The following is a 23076-nucleotide window of genomic DNA, read 5'->3' as shown; positions in this document are numbered from 1 at the left end:
TTTATGCGTCTGGCAAGTTTATTTCAAGATGGTTTAAAACATCAATCATCTGTTTTACAATTCTGAATTTATTTATTTTGTTTTTTACATGTTTTAAACTAAAATTTGCATTAAAAATCCTATGCATTTACTAATGTCCTCTATATCACAAAAAGACAACAACATCCTATTTCTGATTTTGATTTTTTGCAATTCTTCTCTATCTTATAGTCAACACAGAGTTAAAATCTGATCAAAGCAATCTGACGAACCAGTTTCTCCAAATTTCTGTTTTTTCCTTCAACCCATTTCAATAAAATCAATATTAATTAGCTTAATTTGCTTGCTTGAAATAAACCATTTCCAAATTTGAATCCCCAAGGTAATTCAATAAAAAAATCATAGATACTGGAAACTTCAATAATATTATCTGCTATTTTCATAAAGTTACAGTAACAAATCCATTTCCTCAATGTGGGATCAATTTAAATTCTGGTTAGTATTCTCTAAAACAATACATTTATTTTTCTATTAGTGTCTTTTTTAACTTGTATTTAAAATATAGGATTATTTTTTCACAATAATGCATAAAAATTATGTTAAAACAGAAACTTAAAATGTAAAAATAAAAAAAATAAAAATCTGTATAAACTACGACAGTGCCTAAAACCACAAAAAATAATGTATGTGATGTTTGGAAACTTAAAAAAATATTGATAGGAAGCTTAATAAATAAAACTACTTAAGTACTACACATGAAGTTTGTCTTATTAAGTGCACTTGAGTATGACAAAAGCAAGTACAGATACTGTGCATGCAGTGTAGGATGTGTAACTGAATACTTCTTCTAACTAAATTGGAACATTTTAGGTTTACAATGTGGTACTGTTTAAAAAAAGTAAACTTCTAGTATATTTCCTCATTTTTTGACTAAGTATACTTGTAGTACACTTAAATAAATTACTTTTTGCTGAGGAAAACCAAAGACAAATCCAAATACTTTTCTATTTAGCTGACATCAATCCTTTGATGTATACAATTTTTTTTTGTTTAGCTTAAAGCACTAGACTGGAATCTTATTTTTCAAATCACTCGCTTCACAAAGGAGTGAATTTAAAGACATTATCTTACTTTTACCACAGGAAGGTTCTTGAACTCAAGTTCAAGAATTTGTCAGCAAACATCAGGGAAGATATTGAGTAGTATGTTCCACTAAGTAATTTCTGTTTTTTTCCAGTTTTCCTCATCATTCATGTGAACCCCGTGGAGCCGTGCCGCTCTGCCACGCCTCCGCCTCAGTGTTGGCGAGGCACGCTGCACAAACACGCCTCACCATTATTCATACTTACTGTTCCTGGAACACTCAGACTAAGCAAATCCCACATTCTTTTCTCCAAAATCAGCCAGTTCCACCTTAAACATGCATCGACTTGTGGCTTCAGAACTTTGTCTCTCTGCTTCCAGCATCCTTTGAACACTGATTCACAGCTTCACTGAATAAGGATGTACAACAATGCAATAAAATAAACATTTTCTGAAGCTTTTATGCAAAAACGAAATTATTCTAGAAATGTGGGAGTTTTCTGATGAGATTTTTCACAATAAAAGTCTTTTTAGAAAAAAACTGGTTTAACAAAAGTAAAATCAATCAGCTGTGATTAGAGTCTATTTCCATTTTTACATGTTAAAAAGAAATTGGACTTTTGCTTCTGGTACTTAACATGTTTTTCCTTTAAATCAAACCTTTAAAGAAAAAAAATGCTTTTATTTGACATATTTTACACTGCTTTTATAATCTTATGACAATTTATAGTTTACTAAACTAAACTGAGAGAAGATTGAAGGAATCACTTACTGTTTTTCTTTTCTAACTAATTTTAAAAAAAAACAACTCACATTTGTGTTTTTCTGTTAACTACAATTGTCAAATACCCCCACATACTTGACATTCTTGGTTCGTAACACTTTGATCTCCCAGATATGAAATATCTGGAAGGAGATCACTTTTAGTTTAACATTTAAAGTTCTCAAGGATGAAAGAGCTACAGGAGAGGATTTTTCCTCATAAATAATCACTGCAGTCTCACCTTATTGGCTCAAACTTATGTGTTCACAAGATACCTGCAGTACTATACTGTATTTCTCTTCACTTAACCATAGTGGCCTCCTTTCTGATGCACTGGAGTGTTGTGTCACTCCTATCAAGGACAGAGCATCTGTTTGTGGAAGGATCTGCTGCAGCCAACATTCAAAGCCTCACTGGTTTTCAGACTGTGGCTTCAACAGGGACGTTTGTCTATTAAGCAGAATTATAATCTCACTTATATCTCTTTATAATTCATTGCCAAAAGTGAAAGAGATTTGCTTTGTTTGCAGATCGTCCCTTTGAAAGAACATCATTACTGTAACATTTTCAGTTAATCTGCAAAATGTTATTAAAAAAAAAAAAAACAACAACATGATTTAGTTGCAAAATTTTATATTTTTTCACACTCAAAAAAAAGATAAAAGCTTTAACCGGGGCACTAAACTCAATTTTTCCACCCTGATTTGGCAGTTTATGCTACAGCTGGATTTTTATTTGATGTTTGAGAATACACAAAAATCATTGACTGTGCAACCTTAAGACACAACCATCAAATGTCCTACATATTTTGCACTCATAAGTGAAGTGCTAGATATTTCGTTTTTAAATTTAACTCATTTAGTTTATAAATAACCTTAATTTCAGAAAGTGATTGTGTGAAAATAGATTAATTTTGTCTGTAAAAGCAGCAAAACTGAAGGTTTAACTTAGCTTTTTCACATAATTTCTCCAGGGGTGTCTTTAAGGCAATTTGGGGGGGGGGGGGAATGCTTAAATGAAATCAAATTATTTAAGTCTGATCTGATTCAGCTTCACATTCTCCACCCACTCTGTAAATCCTGTCTGCTGTACTCTATTCCCAGAAAATGTAATTCGTGGATTATGTCCGGTGTAAAGTCAGATGTTACATTTGCAGTCGTTTTAGAGGTTGTGTAACAGGACTTTTATGATTTTGGCGTGACTCAGCTTTTTTTTCTTTCCCAAACAGTCAAAAATGGGGATAGAAAAAGTCAAAGCAGTCTGTGTTCACACTGCTGAATCCAGGAAGAGCTCCTGATCAGCACTTTTTATTGAGGGGAAGAAAGTGCACCATGAAACAAAACTCGTATTAACATTCATCGCTTGAACAGGCGGGAAGGATTTCTACAATTTGTTTCAGCAAATCATTGAACGTTCTGATTATCAGACATAAGCAGCATTCTAACAGCAAAACCTGAACTGAAACAAGCCTGCGTGTAGAAGAGGATTTTAAAGCAAAAACACAATCCTGCTACAACAGAAATTTAATGGACTGCTATTAATGTGGTGAATGAGTGAGTTTCATGTGCACTCCGTGGTGCTTACAGAGGCTGCTCTGAAACAGCAGTATAACTCCTCACGCGTGCAAAGATGAAGGGGTTGTACATCTTGTCCAGGTCGAATGCAGTGATGACCGTCTCTCCAGTCAACCTGAAGAAAGAAAATCATATATTTAACTTAAAAAAACACAGTAACACTTCTTTATTGTGACGGCAAATTCTCCTTTGCTGTACTTGTAAGTGATGTGACAAGAATGATGGATCCACACGAGCTTGCTGAAACTCTGGCGCCCCCTGGAGGACAGATGCAGTCCCACATGGAAGGTGTGCTCGGCCTCTGACGCTGGGTTCCGCCTGCAGAACCGATTTCTTTGAAACTCGGTTGCTTTCTGTTGACAAACGACATGCATAGAAACAATCGGGTTATTTACCTTTAAAACACAGAGTTCAGGTCAGAGTGAGAAAGTAAAGAAATATTAACAAGTTTTAAATAATTTAAAAGCTTTATTTTGATGTTTATACCTCCAAACATTATGCAAAACATTCAAAAAGTTATTAATTATTTTAATAAATGAGGACACACAGAACAGCACTCAGACAGAAATCCTCACCTCCTCCTTTTTCTTGCAGACCACAGCAAAAACTTTGGTTTGATTGTCTGTCTCCTGTGACAGACGGAAATGACCCACAAGAACGGAATCCATTCTGAAAAAAAAAAAAATCAGTAAGTTAACATGTTTAATGCGGTGATATCTCCTCTACATCTGTGGATTGTAGAAACGTACCTGGTGTTTCTCGTGCGCAAGCGGGGAACAACAGACAGAGGGTCCTCGGGGGTGGTGAGCATCAGAACGTGGCCATCAGGGAAGAAGCGGAGGTACCTGTGATATAACACACAAGGAATAAAATGTGAAAGTTCATCTTTTGATCTAATTTAAAAGCATTCCCAGTGGTCTTTAAATCATAATTATACAATTTTTTAGCCAAAATTATAAAATTGTTTTCTGGGACATAGTTTTTGTAGAGCGGCAGTAACTTAGGGGAGGAGGAGCCTAATTTTCTTTTAATATGTCCTCCATCACAAGACCACATTAAAAACACCAAAATATACATTCATAGGACTGGAGCTCTAATTATTCAAAGGATTTACAACTCAGTCATTTTACACTTAACAAATGTTCTTGTTTAGGAAGAGCACAGCCTGATTTTACCGTAAATCTTTATGAATCCTCAATAGTTTACCGATAGTACTCCACGTGATGCCAAGCTCTGTAGAACCCATCTAAGGACTCCTCTCCTTGACGAATGTACGAGGTCTTGCTGATGTAAACACCTGTGGAGATGATTGAACATGAAATCTGTTTTTCTTTCTTTCTTTTTTAACTTTTTAAAGGTGGTTTGAGAAGAAGTTCCCCAACACATAATTTTAATTCCTAAAAATGTATAACAAGCAACCAGAAAAAGCAATTGAAGTAATCAACTGTGAATATCAATACCATATAAAATAAATGAGAAAAAGAAAAATCTAAAACTATTTAAGTAGGGATTTTAAAAAAGAAAGTATAAAAATGTAGTTTATTTTGGGATACCTAACTTTTAAAACGAACACAGATTCAAGTTGTCACCTAGAACTGCTTTAGTATTTTCTCTACATGAAAGAGCGTAACTGCTGTCAAGTGAATACTTTTTTTACTCGTCTTTTAAAAACTCATCAGCATTCCTTTGGAGCACCGGGCTCTCTCCATTAACCACCAGAAACAGACTGGAGGTAATGATGATCTGCACTGGAGCAATAAATCATGTTCTTATAATAGAAACATCCGTTAGATGCAGAAGACGCCCGTCTAACACAGACATGAATTTAAAATAAGGAGCCGTATTCTATTATTTATTGTTCATCCACCATCTGTGGTCCAACACAGAAAGTTGCAAAATATTAAATGTTTGAATAAAAAAAAAATAAATAAAATAAAAAAACTTTCCCCTGATTTTTACCATGAGCTCATCCCTGCTAACGATGTTAGCAAGTCTGCTGGGTATGAACGGTCGTCTGTCAGCTGATATCCTCCTCTTTCGGAGGGAAGACTGCTTACTCAGCATACCACCAGCATGCAAAGGAGGGGTCATGGTACGGGCCACCTGCTCTGCTTCTCTCTGTCTAAGTCATGGGGGGTTGGAAACTCAAACTACAGGTCAGATTATTAAAAAAAAAAAAAAAAAAAACACAAGTAAAGTCGTATTTGTTTATTTAAATGTAAAGTACTATTCACTGAAGTTCAGGCCTCGATGACAGCCGGTCCTGGAAGCTTCTGCTGGAACTTCTCTTCTCTCAAATGAATTAGGACATTCACTCAGACTCTCACTCTGCCCACTACAAAGAACTCATTTGTTACTTTGTACTCTTTTTTTCCTGTATAACTACCATGATTCTAATTAATAATAGATTAATAACTGTAAAATCAACAACATAAATATTTTAAACCAAGTCAAAAACCATTAAGTATAAAATGACGTGAATTTAACACCTGATATAGTAAGAACAATATAAATGTCCTGTTAATTTTTACTTTATTTTGATTATTAATGGTATTTAAATACTTGTGTTTATTGATAAGGTTTGTTTGATCATAACAATTAATAATTATAGTTTTAGGGTTCAGGACTCAGTTTGGACCAACAAACTTTTCCAGTCTGAACACACCCTTAAAATTATGTAATTGCACTCTGATTTTATTTTTTATTAAACCCAATAACAAATTTAATGATTTCTTTAAATTATTTATGCTGATTGATTTAAATGATAGCTCCATCAGATAAAAACATTTTACAGTTTGACCTATTTCTATCAGTTATCACCAAAGACCATTTAAATTAAAACAATGCAATGTTTTAAGGCTCGTTCTTTCAACTTCATTACAAAAAAAATAAAAAAAAAGTTTAATTATATTTAAGAGATTTAAAGCATTTCCAGTATTTTTAGGGAAAATGAGATATTATCTTCACTCTTTGACAGTAAATGCATCACACAGATTTACCATCGAAGCGGACGCGAGGTCTCTGCAGAAACATCTCCCTCCAAGACTTGTAGGGAACAAGTTTGGTGCAGTTCCGGCCCCACACTCGTAAACAAGCTAAACGCCAGATCTCAGGGTCCCTGAGAGGAATCACGTCAAAAACAAATAAGGTGGAATATTTAAGGATACATCAAATATTTCACAGTTGGATTCCAAACTTTGGACTCGGGTGTGAAGAATGACCTTGCACAAATGTAAAACCCACGGCACACCAAGGACAGTTGTTCCAGAGTTCGCATGTCCAGATCACTCGATACGACCCAGCGGAATATGTACATCAGGATTTCCCGTGGCAAGGCTACAGTAACATGAATATATTCAGTTAACTGAATAGTAGACAAACCAACAGAGATTTTTTTTTTTTAAACTTAATGATGTAGAACATTCTAACCTGAAATGTGCAGCGGTGTCGTTTCATGCTCAGGAGTACAAATCTTTGGAAACGGACTCTCCAGAGTCAGCTGTTGCTCAAAGTAGGCAAGCAAATCCTCAATCTCCCCATCTACATCGTTGTCCTCGATGCTGCAGGAAAAAACAAACATCAAACGACCAGTTTATCTCAAGTAGAAACATGAATAAAAAAATCTGCTTTAGGTTAAAATCGCTTAAATATAAAGATTTTCTGAAGCAGCAAAACAGAACAGTTGAAAGTTTTATTCAAAAACTACAACATAAAGTTTGAAGAAATAGCACACACTGATTTATACCAGCAATCCAATCCAAAAAGAACCTTAATTGTAACATAACTCCATTTCTTAGTTATTAAAAATTGGAAACTATAGATTTTACAATTAAGGTTTTAAGATTTTTGTCACTACAGATATCAAGGCAATGCCTATTTTATATTGAAAACTGTTGATTTTTGCTGGTAAAATGACAGAATATGCAAAAACATTACATTAAAAACAACTTACTATTTCCCTGCAGCTCGTTCTGCATCCGGAGGACGACTGTAGTTGATTTTAAACTCAATGTCCGGAACGAGTTGCATAGCCAAACGATAGAATTTAATAGCTGCAAAAAAATTAACTGGATTACAGATCAACAAGAATAACTAAACCTGTGCAATCAAAGTTCATACAGACACAATAAATTAGAAAGTCACATGTTCACTTCACTACATTAAGGGATTGTAATATACCACAAAAAAATAAAAAAAAATTGAACCAAAATTTCTTAATTAAATCCCAATGAAGCTTTTTAAAGAAAATAGTATTAATGTGTTAAAATATACGAATTAGAATTTGGTAATATAATAAAACAGAAATATTTGAATAAATAATAATATTTCTGCTTTTTTAAAGCAGAAATTAAGTCCTTTCTATATTTACAGGAGGGAGGTTTGTTTATGCAGATTCACATGAAAGGTAAAGTGATTTTCAGAAAAAAATAAAAAATAAAAATGCTTTTAGATCATTATTAGTCTTTAGTTAAAAATGGATTTAACACAAAAAAGAAGAGTGCAATTAAACACATTCAGTATTCGTGAATTAAACGGAAAGAAACATTTTAATACTAATTAGTCAACAAATATTGTAGCATACAAACCCTCATAGACGGCTCCATTCTGCTCCTCCTGAACGGCTCTCAGAAATAGCTCTGCAGCCTGACAGAAGGTCACTCACATCAGTCATTTTCTCTTCACAGATATATATACACAGTACTAAAAATTTAAATCAGAGCTCTTCTTACCTTTTCCTCTCGAGCGATTTCTTGAGACTTTTTCCAGCCTTTAGCTCGCAGCAGTCGGTCGCTAGCTCCACTCGCTCCAGAGCTCGGCTTGAGCTCAGACATCCACTGAGCTCTGAATGCATTGAGCTCCAGCTGCAACAGTCATAACGATATCATAATTAACACTAGAAAAATAGATGTTGGAAAAAAGCATTTGGCTATTTTCTATTTTTTCTAATTGTTTTCAGCCACATAAAAAAACAAACAATTATTTCATTCATCAGTTAAAAACAATTAGCGTAGTTAAAAATATTATAACACAAAAAGTGCAGAAAGTGAATAAATAAGCGAATTTAAACTTTGGGAAACATAAAAAACATTATTTCGATTCTTTTTGACAAAAAAAAAAAGCAAAAGTTGTTTAATTCTGTGGGAAAATTCTCACCTGAAGGTTTGGATCATCTGAACTCTCATCGTCTTCATCTAAAGTACTTCCAAGATCAGTATTTTCGTCAGCCTTTAAACAGGAAGTGGTGTCAATAAAATCGCAGTCAGAAAAAGAAACATGTATTGCATTCATTGAATGTATTGCACCTATGTCAATTTGGGCACAATCTTTTTTTTTAACCAGTATTTTTTTTGTCTGCTTTTGATTCACATCAATTTGAGAAAATAAATACTCAGAAACTCATTTTTGACCTTAATTTTTTTTTATATGTTCTCCACTGTGAGAAAAAAATGCCACAAGGACATGTAAAAAAAAAACAAAACAATTTTCATTGGAATGGGATTTTAAATGCTGATTTTTAGCAACAACAATTCAATTTCTTCCTTTTAAATAAAAGCTTTAGTTTAAAGTATGTATGCACATAAACTTTAAAGTGTAATTGATAAATGATTGAAGCATGCAAGAGTGTCTTAGAATGCCAGACTTCTAAATTGCACATAAACGCATCAGACAGTAACCACATTACTCAAAAATATTACATTTTCACCTAAATGGGCTCCAAAAAGCTGTTTTACCTAACTATATTTATATTACATACACAAATTAATATTAATTGTGTTGCCAGCCCCATTTTAAATCAATCAACAGTATAGCTTTTCAGTGAAGGGGAACTCTTAAGTTTCATGTAAATTTATTTTTCATACAAAAGCAATTACTTAAGAATTATAAACAAATATTTGTTTATGTTATATTTGTATTTTATTCGCTGCTGTGAGGTTACTTGCTTCGTTTACAGATGTTTGCTGGTTAGCTGCTTGACGTAAACAACAGGTAAAGGAAGTCAGGCTAGGTTAGCTAGCCTAGCTAACATTCGGCTAACGCGTTTCTGTCTCTCCAAAAACAGAAAACCGCTGTGACCCACCATGACACTTTGGCCAGAAGGTCTCCTCTTCTATATTCCCAAGCGCTCAGTAGAACCGTCTACAGTTCACGGTCGGAGAAACGGACAACGCAGCGAACATATTTACGAGCTCGCAGGAACGCAGCCATGTCGCTGTGCTGCGCGGAGCCTCGATGACCCAGGAAGAGATGAGCTCGCCCCGCTGTGCTTATCTAACTCTTGTGGAACAAATTTATTCTGAATAGGAGGACAGATATGCCCCGAAAAACATATGTGAATTAAAATTTGATCACTCATGTATTGCGTTTTTTCTTGCATGTAAGACAAATATCAAACTGAAACTGCAATTTGGGAGTCTTTTCAAAATAAAAGTACAACTGCATTTCACCTGTCTATAAATGTTTGCTTAAGGCCATCAAAATGAAGCGTCAGCGCCGAGATTGTGGACAAAGATATCTTACATTTTTCTGCAGTCATAATATTAAGATACGACAATAAAACTTTATTTGAAACCTATCTGTGATAAACAAATACGATTAATTTACATTTCTTCTATGCAGAAATGCCAATTACTTTGGTTGAATCAAACCAAAATGTTGAGTAACAATGTATACATTAATAAAAATCAAGAATAGAATTGTAGGAAGGTATGTGCTGCTAAGAAAAACTCACAAAAATAAAATCTTATTTGTGTATTTTTTCATTCTTCAAAATTTCCACAGCTTGTAAAAAGTTAAATCATATTTTCCAATTTTTATTGAATTTAAACTACCACGTTTGCTAGAAGTAATTCTAACAATTCACGCACGTTTTAATACAAACATAATAATACCAGAACTAATGCTCGAAATTTTGAAGTAAGTTCTAGTAAGTAAAGGCTTTTTTAAAGTATTTTTTCCCACGAAGAAACACAAAGTCCTTAAAACACGGGTCAGAACCACATCAAAAAGAAGAAGTAAAAATATGAAGGCTAAAAACGCGAAATTTATGAATTTTCCCAACATAAAAATTCATATTTAGTTCACCTTTCGTCTAAAAAAAGTTGTAAAGTTTTGAACCAAAGAAGCGTGCCAGGTCAAGAGGGACACCGCTGGTCACTTCCGCTATTGTAGTTTTTGTTTATGATGAGAAATTTTCCTATTTTTCCGCTATTATGTCAAAAATATTTCCTACGCTGTTTTTGTTTGTACATGATACGACCATTTAAAGTAATTTATATGCAAATGTGCACATCTGTGGAGCAATCAGATTTCATTCCGTCGAAAAAGTTTGGTTGCATGCACACAAATGATACATAGTCCACAGAAAACAAAGCAGCAGTAAAATAAATCCGATCGAAAAACCTCTATCAATTAGCAGTCGTGAAACGTAAAAGTGAACGCCACACAAAGACAACATCGATGATTTTTCTTTTTTTTTTTTCTTCCCTTTTGTTTGTTGTTGCTAAAGCCACGCAGTGATTTGTCGAAATCTCAAATCAGTCTTGTAACATCGCGAGATTTGACGAAACGGCCTGCCTGGAAAATATTTGTTGTTTTCGGGATTCTCAGATCATCTCCTCTTTTAAACGCGACGCTACAGTAACAACCGGAGTTGAATGGTCCGCTTGTGTAATGTCGGTTTAAGGCGGAAATTGTGAGTATTTTTCACTCTTAGGTGCTATAATTTGTTAAGCACAAATAGTGAAAACCCCACTATAGCAATGTTATAGCTGTGTTTTTTCAGCAGCTGGGCCTTTGGGCATCAAAATCTGCTCATAACCGTTATTCCCACGTCTGCTACCATCAATGGCAGAAAATGCTGTCGTCGACACGGTTCGGATGTAGTAATGAACCCACTCAAGCAGAACCAATGTCTACCGTTTAGGTTAACATTTATCTAAGGTTAGCTTCCTTATGAACGAACTGCTTAAGCTAAACTGTGCACCAAATGTGATTTTTGGACACTTTTAGGAATGCTTTGAACGATTAAAGCGCACTTCTAAGAAAAAAATAATAATGCCAAAATGTGCATTTGCCTAATTTTACTGCAGCTGAATTTATTCTCTGTTGGGTAGATTAAGTTCAAACACTAGCCATGTGTTCATGTGCTTATGAATTGAGCATCTCTTGATAATCATGTGTGTAGAAGATTCAACAATACATGTTTTTATGTTACTCTTATACAGAGATTGAAGGAAAAACAAGACAGGTTCACCCCCCAAAAAAAGCATTGTGAGGTTAACGATTAAACTAACACCATTGATTTTTGTGGCCAATTAACTATACAGAAAAGGCCTTTTTCTAACATAAACACTATAATCTGCTTCCAGCATACACCAACAGGTGGGTGCTAAGCACCTCTGAAGAAGTCACCCTATAATCACTCAGTCTGCAAACATATTTGCTAAATTCTAAATTAAATAAGACACAGGAAGATGTAGATTTTGACTAGTTTTTTAGTTAGTATGTTCATTTTAATGTGTCAAAAAACTGAGAAAAAAAGATGCTAAAGGATTCAATCTGTAGTCCAAGTGGTTTATTATTAGAATAATCTCAAAATACATATTGTTAGCTAGTATGTTAGACTTGAATTTCCTACTGTTTTATTCAAGTAAATCTGCTGCAAAGGGAGATTCTTATTTGACACAGGATGTGTTTTATTTTGAAAGGAATTAGATTTACTACGAAAGTAACAAATTAGTGATTTTTTTTTTTATAGAAACACACGATTATCACTATATTTTTCCCACTATATTTTGAATAAAATAACTATTTAAAAGCTTAATGGCCAGAAATAAAAAGTTTTTTTTTCTTTTTTTTCAAACAGTGAGGTAGAACTTTAAAGCACTTGCTGGGTTTTGATAAATTGGCTCTATGACTATCCAAAGGTTGGAGACTCCTGATTCTGTATCTTAATTAACATCAGTTTTTGTCTTTTTTTTTTCCCCTCTAACTTATCAGCTTGAAGGAGTCATATCCATGGCACCATGACTCCTCCAGCTCTGCCTCCAGGTTTCTGCTGCTGTCACAGGAAAATCTGGTTGCATTCGGCAGCAGGAGAAGAACACGTCGGTTTTGAAGTGCTTTCCAAGGATCATGTGGACGGATGAGCAAAAATGAATAGATACACAAACATAAGACAGCTCGGAGACGGCACCTATGGCTCAGTCATTCTGGGCCGCAGTTTGGAGTCTGGAGAACTAGTTGCCATAAAAAAGTGAGTTTTCAAAATCATTTTAATTTGCTAAATATTACCTTTTAAATATGATTTATTTTTGAAAAGTTGTTTTATTAATTAAAGAGGTTAAAAAAAGATTTTGTAATATATATATTTTCTAAAATTGAACAATTGTTTTTTAGAATGAAAAGAAAGTTCTACTCCTGGGAAGAATGCATGAACCTTCGGGAAGTAAAGGTAATAATCATCATTAATTTGGAAACAAAAGCCAAAAATTAGTCTGGTTTTATGACATAAAGACTAGAATAAAACTACCCAATCAACGTATGAACTAAAAAGACTTAACGGTTACGTTTTGGGGAAAAAATGGTTGTCAAGTTTGCTTAATAGTGAATAGAGGATTCCTGAAACTTGCAATGCTTCTGACAACCAGCAGGAGGCGACTCTTCCACTAAAAGTAGGGGTCAGAACGTTTATGAGTTGAAGAGCCAATTTGAAATTTTCTCCATAACAACTGTACCATTACCAACTATAATCCGAACTCTAATACAACAAAATACAACATACTTTTCCAATATATCTGAAATTATTATTTAATTCACAAATAGCAAGTAAAATAGCTGTTTAAACATATTCAGGCATCAACACAAAAAATGTTATTCCATAATAATATTGTACAAGCAAAATAGTTTAAATAGGATTGTAACTACATTTGTTTGAAACAAATGTACTTCATTGATCTAGCTGTTTATGAAGGCAGACGCAGAGTGCTATCAGTTAAGTTTACTCAGTCAAATGTCAAAAAATCTTATCCCACCACAGAAGTTGTGATTGGAAATGTTGAACTCTGAATTCCGTGAAGCCACCTTATCTTCCCACTCCATAGGTGAGGCGTGTATCAAAGTCAGACCAACTAAACTTGTTCTTCAGCTTTTTGAAAACATATAGGCGGTTGGTGCAAGTGCCCCACACTGTCTGCATATATGCTACATGGTAGCCGCTAGCCTATCAGCTTCAATACAAATAGATCTAGACTAACTAAATACATTTATTATTTTTAAAGATTTATATTTATAGCTTTTTTAAAATCATGCAACTACACATGATATATTTTTGACAGTTGTTACTTCGTATTGGTAGAATAAAATAGACGTTTCAATTAGCAACACAAATTAATAATATCAGTCTTGATCCTAAAGTATATCAGGTTGAGTTGCACAAATAAAATCACACCTGTAAAATTGATAATATTTGTTTAAGGGTTCATGTCTGACTGATTATTAATAGATTACGCTTTGATCATGTACCTTGTAGTAGAGCTGTGGAGTAATCCAAACTTTTCTTTCCTTTTACACTAGTTCAGTGTGTTAAAGTGTAAATTTCTTCACACCAGCTCTCAGGGCAGAAGGTGATTTTTGTTTGCAGATGCTCCTAAGCGCCTGGCCTAAATCCCGTCTTAGCTTTTGTTACTCCTTTTAGTTTGACCTTAACATCTCCAGTAAATAAGATCCTGCTCCACGCTCCTTTAAACGCATGCCACATTTTTATTTTTTTTTTTAGATCTAAATAAAAGTCACATAAAGTAGCATGGGTAAACCTGCATTTCTCCAATGCATGGGGATATTTCACATGCATTCCTTCTGGTTTTAAAATATTCCAAAATATGTTTTTAGCCTTTTACATTTTAAGCAAAGGGAATCTTCTGCTACACTGTTATTATCCAGCATGGTTAGTTATTTATTTTGCAGCCATTTTGCGATCACACGTCTCTAACAAAACTCTGTTTTACAGTCCCTGAAGAAACTGAACCATGCTAATGTCATCAAACTTAAGGAGGTGATTCGTGAAAACGACCACTTGTACTTTATATTTGAGTACATGAAGGAAAATCTTTATCAGCTAATGAAAGATAGGTGCGTACCGGTTTTATTATAATTTCTCTTGGCATATTTGATTGAAGTGATAAAGAACCCTAACAAGGTTTTGTTTCATGCTGCAGGACCCGGTTGTTTCCTGAATCTGCTGTAAGAAATATTATGTTTCAGATCCTGCAGGGGCTAGCATTCATCCATAAACACGGTGAGTTTGTTTGCACCTTTGGGCTTCCTCCAGCTGAGCTGTAAAGCTTATGAGCCGTGTCTCTGTTAGGGTTTTTTCACAGAGACATGAAACCGGAGAACCTTTTATGCATGGGTCCAGAGCTGGTGAAAATAGCTGACTTTGGGCTTGCCCGTGAAATCAGGTCTCGGCCCCCATACACCGACTATGTCTCAACCAGATGGTGAGTCTCTGTTCATTCGTACGCACGGGCTGACATGAAAGAAACAACAAAGTTCTGATTTTCTCGTTCTGGATCAGGTACAGAGCTCCAGAAGTGCTCCTCAGATCCACATCCTACAGTTCACCTATAGATCAGTGGGCAGTCGGCTGCATCATGGCAGAGCTTTACACCCTCAGACCTCTTTTCCCAGGATCCAGCGAGGTGGACACCATATTCAAGATATGCCAAGTACTGGGTACACCAAAGAAGGTAACTATTTCTAGGACCCTTCCCTGTTGCAGAGCAGGGCAGGGAGCTTGTGGCCCGCCAGGCCTGTCTTCTATGTTAAAAATAAGCTCTTTTTAAACTGCTTTTTTTTGCTTCTGTTTTACAACAATTTAAATTAAATTAAATATGCAAAATGCAATTTGAACTTAATTTTCTTAAAATACGTCGTCAGTCACCAGGAAATGATACAAGAAGATATTAAAAACCCAATTTTCATCAGAGTGTGGTAATAAAACTTACATTTGCTTGGAACCATGAAAGTTAAAAAGTTAGTTGAAAGTGTTTAACTGAATTTGTTAAGTCAAAAAATAGTTTTTTAAATAGATATTTAAACAAGAGTGGAGATAGTCAGACAGGAAACATTACTACATAGTTATAAAGGATTTGTAATGGGTACACAACACTGACTGTGCATCCTCCCACTGTTTCTTTGGCAGTGGTGTTGCTGTGAAAAAACTACCATGTATGGTATGAAACTGTGTTGACTAAACTTACATTATCTGCTCTCTAGTTACAAGGATTAGTCATGTGTTCAGGTTTATTGATGCACAACAGATAAGACTCAAGATTACATGGCCGTATGACTTCTGGCACTGTTTCTACAGACATCCACCTGGATAGTCAGCAGGAAGTTGGCTGGGGTTTGAAATGATGTTTTTATTGGCCAACAAGTTTTTACTGATGTTTTTTAAAGCACATTTCTGTTTCTTATAATCAGACATCAACACGTCCTAAACCTGAATGAATGAAATCTTATTTTTGAATGCTTTATTCTTTACATAGTTGCATGTTCTAAAAACACAATCTTGTAAAAAATATTCATGGAAATTAGATGTTTTAGCCTTTGGAGGTCTGGATGTGGAATCATACTCTAAATTAAAGTGGAAAACACAATACATGTTGATCCAACTGGGATGTAATGTCTTTGAAACAAGTCGTCAAAATGAAGCTCAGTAGTGGGTGTGGCCTCCATGTGCCCGGGACTTCCCTGCAAGGCCTGGGTAGGCTTCTGATGAGGCAACACATTCTCATTCCTAAGTCGTCACATTTTGACGCATGATTAAGGACCCCTCCATGTCACTTTTTGACATTTTAGGTGTTCCCAACTTGTACTGACGTGCTGGCTGTTCTTAAAATCAAGGGTCTGCAACCCTCGGGACACGGTAACAGACGCAGTACTGCTCGTAGACTGGTCCTCGGGACGCGGTACCAGACGCAGTACAGCACGCAGACTTGTCCTCAGGCTGCGACCATTCCCTAATCCAGTACCGATACCCTAACCCTAAAGCATGCAGTACCAGATGCGGTGCTGGACCTGACCCGGTACCAGATGTGAACCACGCCCAGACATGGTACAGGACGCAAGCCGGTACCAGATTAGGGTACTGGTGCGCTCCACGTCTCGGTTCTGCTTCACGGCCCAGAGGTTGGGACTAGTGATTTAACCCTTGTGCTCTCTTATGAGGTCCAGATGACCCCACCCTTAACCCGTGGTTACTGGGAACAGCCAGCACATCAAAAAACGACAAGCTAGGGATACCCAAAATGTCAATTTTTGAAGGGGTCCTTAACCAACGTCAATATGTAGGAGTTGGTACTGAGAATGTGTTGGATGAGGCGGCAGATGGTCTCCTGGAGGATCTCCTTTCACACCTGGACCAAAGCATCTGCCAACTCCTGGACAGTCTGTGGTACAACCTGGTGTTGGTGAGCGGACCAGAAAAGATCTCCCAAATATGCTCAGTTGGATTCAGGTCTGGTGAACGGGCAGCCCAGTCCATCACATCAATACCTTCGTCTAGCAGAAACTAGTGACAGCCACCATCAGGCTACTTCTGGTGAGCGCATGGAGAGCTGTGCGGCCCTCCAAGAAATGCCACCACAAACCATTACTGAGCCACTGCCAAACCAGTTATGTTGAACAATGTTACAGGAAGTGGAATGTTCTCCAAGGTGGCTCCAGATTGTCACATGTGCTCAGTATGAACCTACTTTAATCTGTGAAGAGCACAGGTTACATTTCATTATTGTACCTTCTCTTTTATTAGACAGATTGGCCAGAGGGATATCAGCTGGCCAGTGCCATGAACTTCCGCTGGCCTCAGTGTGTTCCCAGTAACCTGAAGACTCTGATCCCAAATGCCAGCGCTGAAGCCATCCATCTAATGACAGACTTTCTTCAGTGGGATCCGAGGAAGAGACCAGCTTCTGCACAGGTAACATCTTGAAACTTTTGGTGCCAACTCTGTACAATAAACAGTGTTTTAAATGTGTTCTTGTCTCTTTCAGGCTCTCAGGTATTCATATTTTCACGTGGGTCAAGCTTTGGGCACTCCTCAGCAGATCCTGGAGCAGGGGAGGCCTCAACCCAGCCTTCTGCAGCTACAGGGTCCTGTGCAGTCCCAGCAGAACCTCCAGCAGCAGCAGCCTCTGCTGTTGAAGCCTCTGCCACCCTCCCAGCGCCCTCCAAACCAGCACACTTCCCCCTCCAGACCTCTCCATCAGATCCAGCCCTCCCCTGTGCCAGCGACAACCCCGGCCGCCATGTACCAGCGGCACACTGATCTCGCTCGAGACCAACAGCAGCCAAAGCACATCTTGAAGCAGGACCAATCAGAGACAACCCCACAGAGACACCTTCCTTTCATTGTTGACAACAGTCTGCAAAGCAAGGTGAGCCTCATCATGAGCTGAGAATCACTTTATAACCAATCAGATATCTTGACCGAAACTATGATGTGGAATCTTCATCTTCTTCTCTGTGTAGCAAATGAGACAGGAGCCAGAAAATGAGAACCTACTAAGTTATCAGCTAAAGCCTAAAGGAGGAGGGCGGCGGCGCTGGGGTCAGGGCGTAGGAAACCTTAAAGGAGAAGACTGGGACGACTATGATGAGATCGAAGTATCGTCTATTCTCGGGAAAAACAACTTCTCCTCTGAGAAGACGTTGCAGGGAGAAGACGCTCTGAGCAGGTGAGGCTCTGATCTGTACGCCGCTGCTTTTAAAAATGAATGTGGAGCTGTATCAAGATCATATGACTCAGATGACTCGTGTAACAGGTACGGAAAAGTTCTGGATTTCAGTCGACCAAATGGAAAAGAAGAAGCGCCGTTAAACTTGAACAAGACCGGACCCTATCAGGAACCATCGAGAACCGCCTCTGCTAAACAACACTACCTGAGACAGTCCAGATTTTTACCTGGTAATGGACTGGTTGTTTGCCTGTTTTTGACAGGATGTACGGATTTCCAACTAATTTGTGTTACTTTGATCTTCACTTAGGCATCAGTACAAAGAAAAATGTGGCCCAAAATGCTAGTAAAGAACTTGCAGCAAACCAACTTTGGGGTAGCGGTGGTATTCCATTTGGAGGAACGCTTCCAAGCCGAGGAGCTTACGGTAAAGTCGTCTTCATTTATGCGTCTTGTAGATATGCTCTCATCACAGTATTGTGAGTTAAGGGATGTAATTTAACTTTTATGTTCAGGGACAAACACAATCCCTGGTGGATACATGCCATCGTTTAGCAAGAAGGACAGCGGCTCTGCTGGCCACAGGGGGCGGCAGGGCGTTGCTGCGGAAACCACAGCATCAAGTGCGCCTCATAAATAAACTCATTTATCAACTGCATGTATTTATACTTGAAACTGCATGTATACTTATTGTGTCTGTGCTATTTATGGTAAAGGTTTTTTTTTTAATGTTTTTTACTCTTACTTTAGATTATGCAACATGGAGGTCTGGTCGAAGTCACCTGAATGCATCTGTCAACATGCCAACAGCCAACAAGAGCACACCTGGTCTGCTACCCCACCCTCCACTACAGACCATTCACGGGAGAACAGACTGGTCAGCCAAATACGGACACCGTTAGTGGCTTCTGGAGCTCTAATCTATGCCCTAAGAACTCTTTTCACATCCAAAGAGTAGGCTTAGTTCTTTTTTATTCTAAATCTGTAAATAAATCTTACACAGCAATAAATTATGTTTTTGTGTCAACCACAGACGTTGTGACTTGTGAGATATTTAAAGGCGTGGATCAATGCAGCCACCAAAATGCGAGTCTGGACATGTTTTACAGAGTCTTTCTACTGTATAATCCTAACTGTCCCGGAGAAGCTACACTCTCAGTTTTGTTCCCGATTGTTGAATGTTTAGTGTGTATTCTTGAAGCTATATGCATATAATATTATAAAAACTTTTACTGTGCTTTGTATTTGTCAATTTGCTGCTTTTTGTTTTTCTTAAAACAATTTAACTTTTATATTATACCTGCCTTGCCAATAATGTGTGTGTGTTATTTTTCATAATGGATGTGGCTACATGTCTGTTTGAAGATGATTTTTTTTAAGCCTGTTACGCTCATTTGTTATTATTGGACTTGTGGTGATATCATTAACTTTAAAGGCTATAAAGAGTTGCCTGAAGCAATGTTGAAGCATTGTCATTATTGCATCAAAAGCGGTCAAAGCAATCTACAAAGTGAGCAAAACCTCAAAGTGTTTTAAATAGCAATATAGCAAAACACCTTTTGTCAAAAAGGCGTACATTCCCGGCTCACCCGCTCTAGTTGATGTTCATTTATAAAGCGCTGAAAATAAAAGTTCGCCTCATTAAATTACGTGACAATTTTACAACATTTAGACATTTCTTTCCATTTGGGCTGCATTTAAATCACATTTTGTCAAGATTTAACACAAATAAAAGAAGTACCCGACTTGAGAGTATGCACTTTTTTAATATGCTAAATATTAATGAAGAATATTAAATATATTTGTAAATGTAAATGTCAAAAGTACAGTTATTGTGAATAATAAATGTAAATGTTAAACCTAAGCCTGTCTAAATCCTAAATATAAATGTTAAATCTAATCGGCAAAAGTAAAAGTAACTGTTCAATGTAATATTTTAATGTAAATATATATATGTAACAAATCCAGGAGGCAAAAAATGTAAAATCTAAATGTACATTTTATATCTTATTGTTAAATATATAAATCTTTGGTTTAAGTGTGAATTGTATAATTGTTTGCTCTATTTATATTTTTTCTTTCATTCAAATTCTTCATATAGAACTTGTCTTCATATAAAAAGTATTTTCATAAACGTTTTCAAAAGGAAGGCAGACTGCCACGTGCAGCGCCGCACTTGGATGTGTCTGAAGCTTGGAGCTTGACTTCCCTACGTTTCTCCTATTGGCCTTGAGCTTGTTTGGAGGTTCTAGCAGGGGAGCGCAGCTACTGGTATACCGATGATGGTCGTCCACCGCTGGGGGACACCGTCCGCTGCCACCGAGCGCAGGGCTTCGGGAGGGACACTCATGGACCGGTGAGGGAGGAAGGGGACACCCGCCTAGCCAGCCAGATCAGCCGAATCAACCCTAGCGATCAATGGGGTGACAGATGTCGCAGCCAGATCGCCCTCACATCCAAACGAACGCTTGTCGGGGAGGAGTATATAAACCATGCCAGCCGAGCGATGAAGTACTATGGTGGTTTTGCGCATATACAAAATTCGCACTATGGTATATATCACACCGTAATTTAATAAATCTCCAAGCGTTTTTTCCAAATATGTCGATAAAAGGTGCAGTAAAATGCTCGAATCGCTCACTTTACCCACAATTCTTGGTAATATGTAAATAAGTTGCTGTCCCATTTGCTAGACACCCACCAATCCACGACGCGCATCGCTTGCCCCGCCCCTAACATTTTGACAGACTTTTCTTATATAACGACCCGAAACTTTAGCGATTTTACCCTCGCCTTCGTTAATGGTAAACTGGTAAGAGGTCGCAGCTCGTAGCTGTCCACTTTATATGCACTTTTCATGCTTATTTTAGTTGTTTTCTGCAGGTTTGCAAAATAAAAAAAAGAAACAAGCATGTCTGAAAGAGCTGTTCTGCACTACTTCAATGGAAGGGGAAAGATGGAATCAATCCGCTGGCTCCTGACAGTGGTGGAAGCTGAGGTAAATGAGTTTATTTAATTATTTTATTGTTGTTTTTATTTGTTATCTTAAACTTTGCTACTGTTATCGTTCACAGTTTGATGAGGTTTACCTGACGACGAGGGAACAGTATGAAAAACTTCTGAATGGTGAGTTGTAGAAACAGATTTTTGTGCAAAAGTGGACTCCTTCACCTGCGTGGGAGGGGCTTTGTATTTTCTGTCACCTTCAGCCTGTTTTTGCAAGGCTGCCCAGTCAGGTAGATAAGATAATGCACATTTTTGAGTGGTTTAACCTGTCTTTGTGACCAGTTAACTAGTGGCATGTTTGAGGTGGCTGAATGCAGGGAGTGGTCAAAGGGCTTTTTTCTTTGCAGATGGATCGCTCATGTTTCAGCAAGTTCCCCTGGTGGAAATCGATGGCATGAAACTGGTTCAGACAAAAGCCATTCTGCATTACATTGCAGAGAAGTACAACCTCCATGGAAAAGATATTAAAGAGCGTGCAATGTATGCTCCACTCCTCTGACCGGCTATTTCTCGTGAAAATATCTGATCATAATAGTGAACCCCGTTGCTTCCCTTTAGGGTCAACATGTACGCAGAGGGATTGATTGATCTTATGGAGATGATAATGATGTTACCCTTTGTTGCTGACCCCAAACCAAAACTGGAAAACATTGAGAGTAAAGCAAAAGAACGTTACCTCCCTGTGTTTGAGAAGGTATGCTGTAAATCCAATTTATTTCTTTAAAAACCCACATTTGTAGTCGATTTAACTCTCTCTGTGCATCCTTTCAGGCCCTGACTGGACCCGTTTACCTGGTAGGAGGTAAACTAAGCTATGCAGATGTGCTCCTGCTGGAATGCACTCTGATGCTGGAGGAAAAGTTTACCGGCATTCTTGGCGGCTTTCCCAATGTCAAGGTAAAACTGGAGATGTGGCGTGGAGAAGTCTGATTGAGTTCCAGCTGTTGCAGAGTATTTTACTATGTCACCGTGTCTCCGTTCAGTCATTTCAGGGCAGAATGATCCAAATTCCAGCTGTCAGCAGATTTTTGCAGCCAGGCAGTAAGAGGAAGCCTCAGCCGGATGAGAAGTACAAGAAGACCGTTATGGAAGTGTTCAAAATCACTGGTCCGTTGGCCCCTTAAGAACTACTCAAGGCCCGCTACATTCCACAAGTTATTAGCATGATTGCCAGTAACTTATCTCTGATTATGCCACTTTGAGGAGAAACAAGACTGTCTAACACGAATAAGCCAATCTGTGTAGTGTAAAAGCATTTGTGTACTTTTTTTCTAACAGCATAGAGGTGTTTAATGTAAGAATATCAATAAAAGTATTTTTGTGCAACAGAAGTTTTTTTTGTTTTGTTTTTTCACATGTTGTCCACACAGAAATGTCTTTAAAAAAAATCACATTTATTTTGTTATTACAAAAATTGCTCCTTTAAACTCGTTTAAAAAAAAAAGTCAGCTTATTAGTTGTAGTGCTAAAAATCAAAGAAAATACAGGATGTTTCTTCATAATATTAATGCTTTGATCCACAGTCATTTATCTAATTTGACAAGCTGTACAATCTCATAATCCAGCCATACAAACAAGGACAAATCCATCTTCAGAGTAGAAAACTGCAGACAGGAAAATCAGGTTTCCCATGGAAGAAGGGTTTGGTCGTTGAGAATACGTGAGCTTTGAGCCGTGTCAGATGGTCCGTGGTTTTACCCCATGATCAGGAGCAGCAGACGGACTACCATTAACAAACTGCAAAAGACAAACCACAAAGATTAAGACCATGGAAACAGGAAGTGTGCTTAAACAATTGTTGATATGAAAAGTGCTGAACAAAGACAGACCTTAGCCCTAACACTACACCAGCCGGCATTAATTTCCCAGATTTCTTGTATCTCATTCCCATAATTACTGCAAGGGCTCCAGAAGAAACTGGGGGGGGGGGGGG

The 23076-nt window shown here is 37.2% G+C and overlaps 4 protein-coding genes across 6 annotated transcripts in view; 2 read left to right on the top strand and 2 right to left on the bottom strand.

Moving 5' to 3' along the window:
* Window positions 1-3084: 3084 nt before the first annotated feature.
* Window positions 3085-9712, bottom strand: fbxo9 (F-box protein 9). Its single transcript, XM_024297704.2, has 13 exons — window positions 9479-9712; window positions 8554-8625; window positions 8130-8261; window positions 7986-8043; window positions 7352-7451; window positions 6829-6959; window positions 6621-6735; window positions 6399-6517; window positions 4606-4696; window positions 4149-4244; window positions 3975-4068; window positions 3598-3752; window positions 3085-3514 (listed from the first exon to the last, which is right to left on the bottom strand). The coding sequence occupies exons 1-13, from the start codon at window positions 9479-9481 to the stop codon at window positions 3406-3408; spliced, it is 1275 nt and encodes a 424-aa protein (XP_024153472.1). The 5' UTR covers window positions 9482-9712; the 3' UTR covers window positions 3085-3405.
* A 1035-nt stretch (window positions 9713-10747) lies between these two features.
* cilk1 (ciliogenesis associated kinase 1) lies at window positions 10748-19596 on the top strand. Its single transcript, XM_024297806.2, has 14 exons — window positions 10748-11092; window positions 12400-12655; window positions 12799-12853; window positions 14408-14529; window positions 14616-14695; window positions 14765-14897; window positions 14975-15146; window positions 17213-17380; window positions 17454-17837; window positions 17932-18137; window positions 18225-18367; window positions 18448-18564; window positions 18653-18760; window positions 18888-19596. Exons 2-14 carry the CDS (start codon window positions 12555-12557, stop codon window positions 19037-19039), a joined length of 1941 nt encoding a protein of 646 aa, XP_024153574.1. The 5' UTR covers window positions 10748-11092; window positions 12400-12554; the 3' UTR covers window positions 19040-19596.
* A 1251-nt stretch (window positions 19597-20847) lies between these two features.
* gsta.1 (glutathione S-transferase, alpha tandem duplicate 1) lies at window positions 20848-22474 on the top strand. The gene is made up of 7 exons (XM_024297830.2): window positions 20848-20949; window positions 21021-21135; window positions 21212-21263; window positions 21491-21623; window positions 21702-21837; window positions 21915-22040; window positions 22127-22474. Exons 2-7 carry the CDS (start codon window positions 21049-21051, stop codon window positions 22265-22267), a joined length of 675 nt encoding a protein of 224 aa, XP_024153598.1. The 5' UTR covers window positions 20848-20949; window positions 21021-21048; the 3' UTR covers window positions 22268-22474.
* Window positions 22475-22516: 42 nt separating this feature from the next.
* zgc:163080 (uncharacterized protein LOC799515 homolog) overlaps window positions 22517-23076 on the bottom strand; it is a 1459-nt gene continuing 899 nt past the window's right edge. For all 3 annotated transcript variants that reach the window (XM_024297831.2, XM_024297832.2, XM_024297833.2), the window contains exons 4-5: window positions 22973-23060; window positions 22517-22880 (exon numbers count right to left, since the gene is read on the bottom strand). In XM_024297831.2, coding sequence (XP_024153599.1) covers window positions 22838-22880; window positions 22973-23060 — 131 coding nt within the window. In that variant the 3' untranslated portion in view covers window positions 22517-22837. The remainder of the gene's footprint in view (window positions 22881-22972; window positions 23061-23076) is intronic.

Source organism: Oryzias melastigma, linkage group LG15, assembly GCF_002922805.2.
Source record: "Oryzias melastigma strain HK-1 linkage group LG15, ASM292280v2, whole genome shotgun sequence".
Lineage (NCBI taxonomy): Eukaryota > Metazoa > Chordata > Actinopteri > Beloniformes > Adrianichthyidae > Oryzias > Oryzias melastigma.
This window is presented reverse-complemented; position numbering and strand designations above follow the sequence as displayed.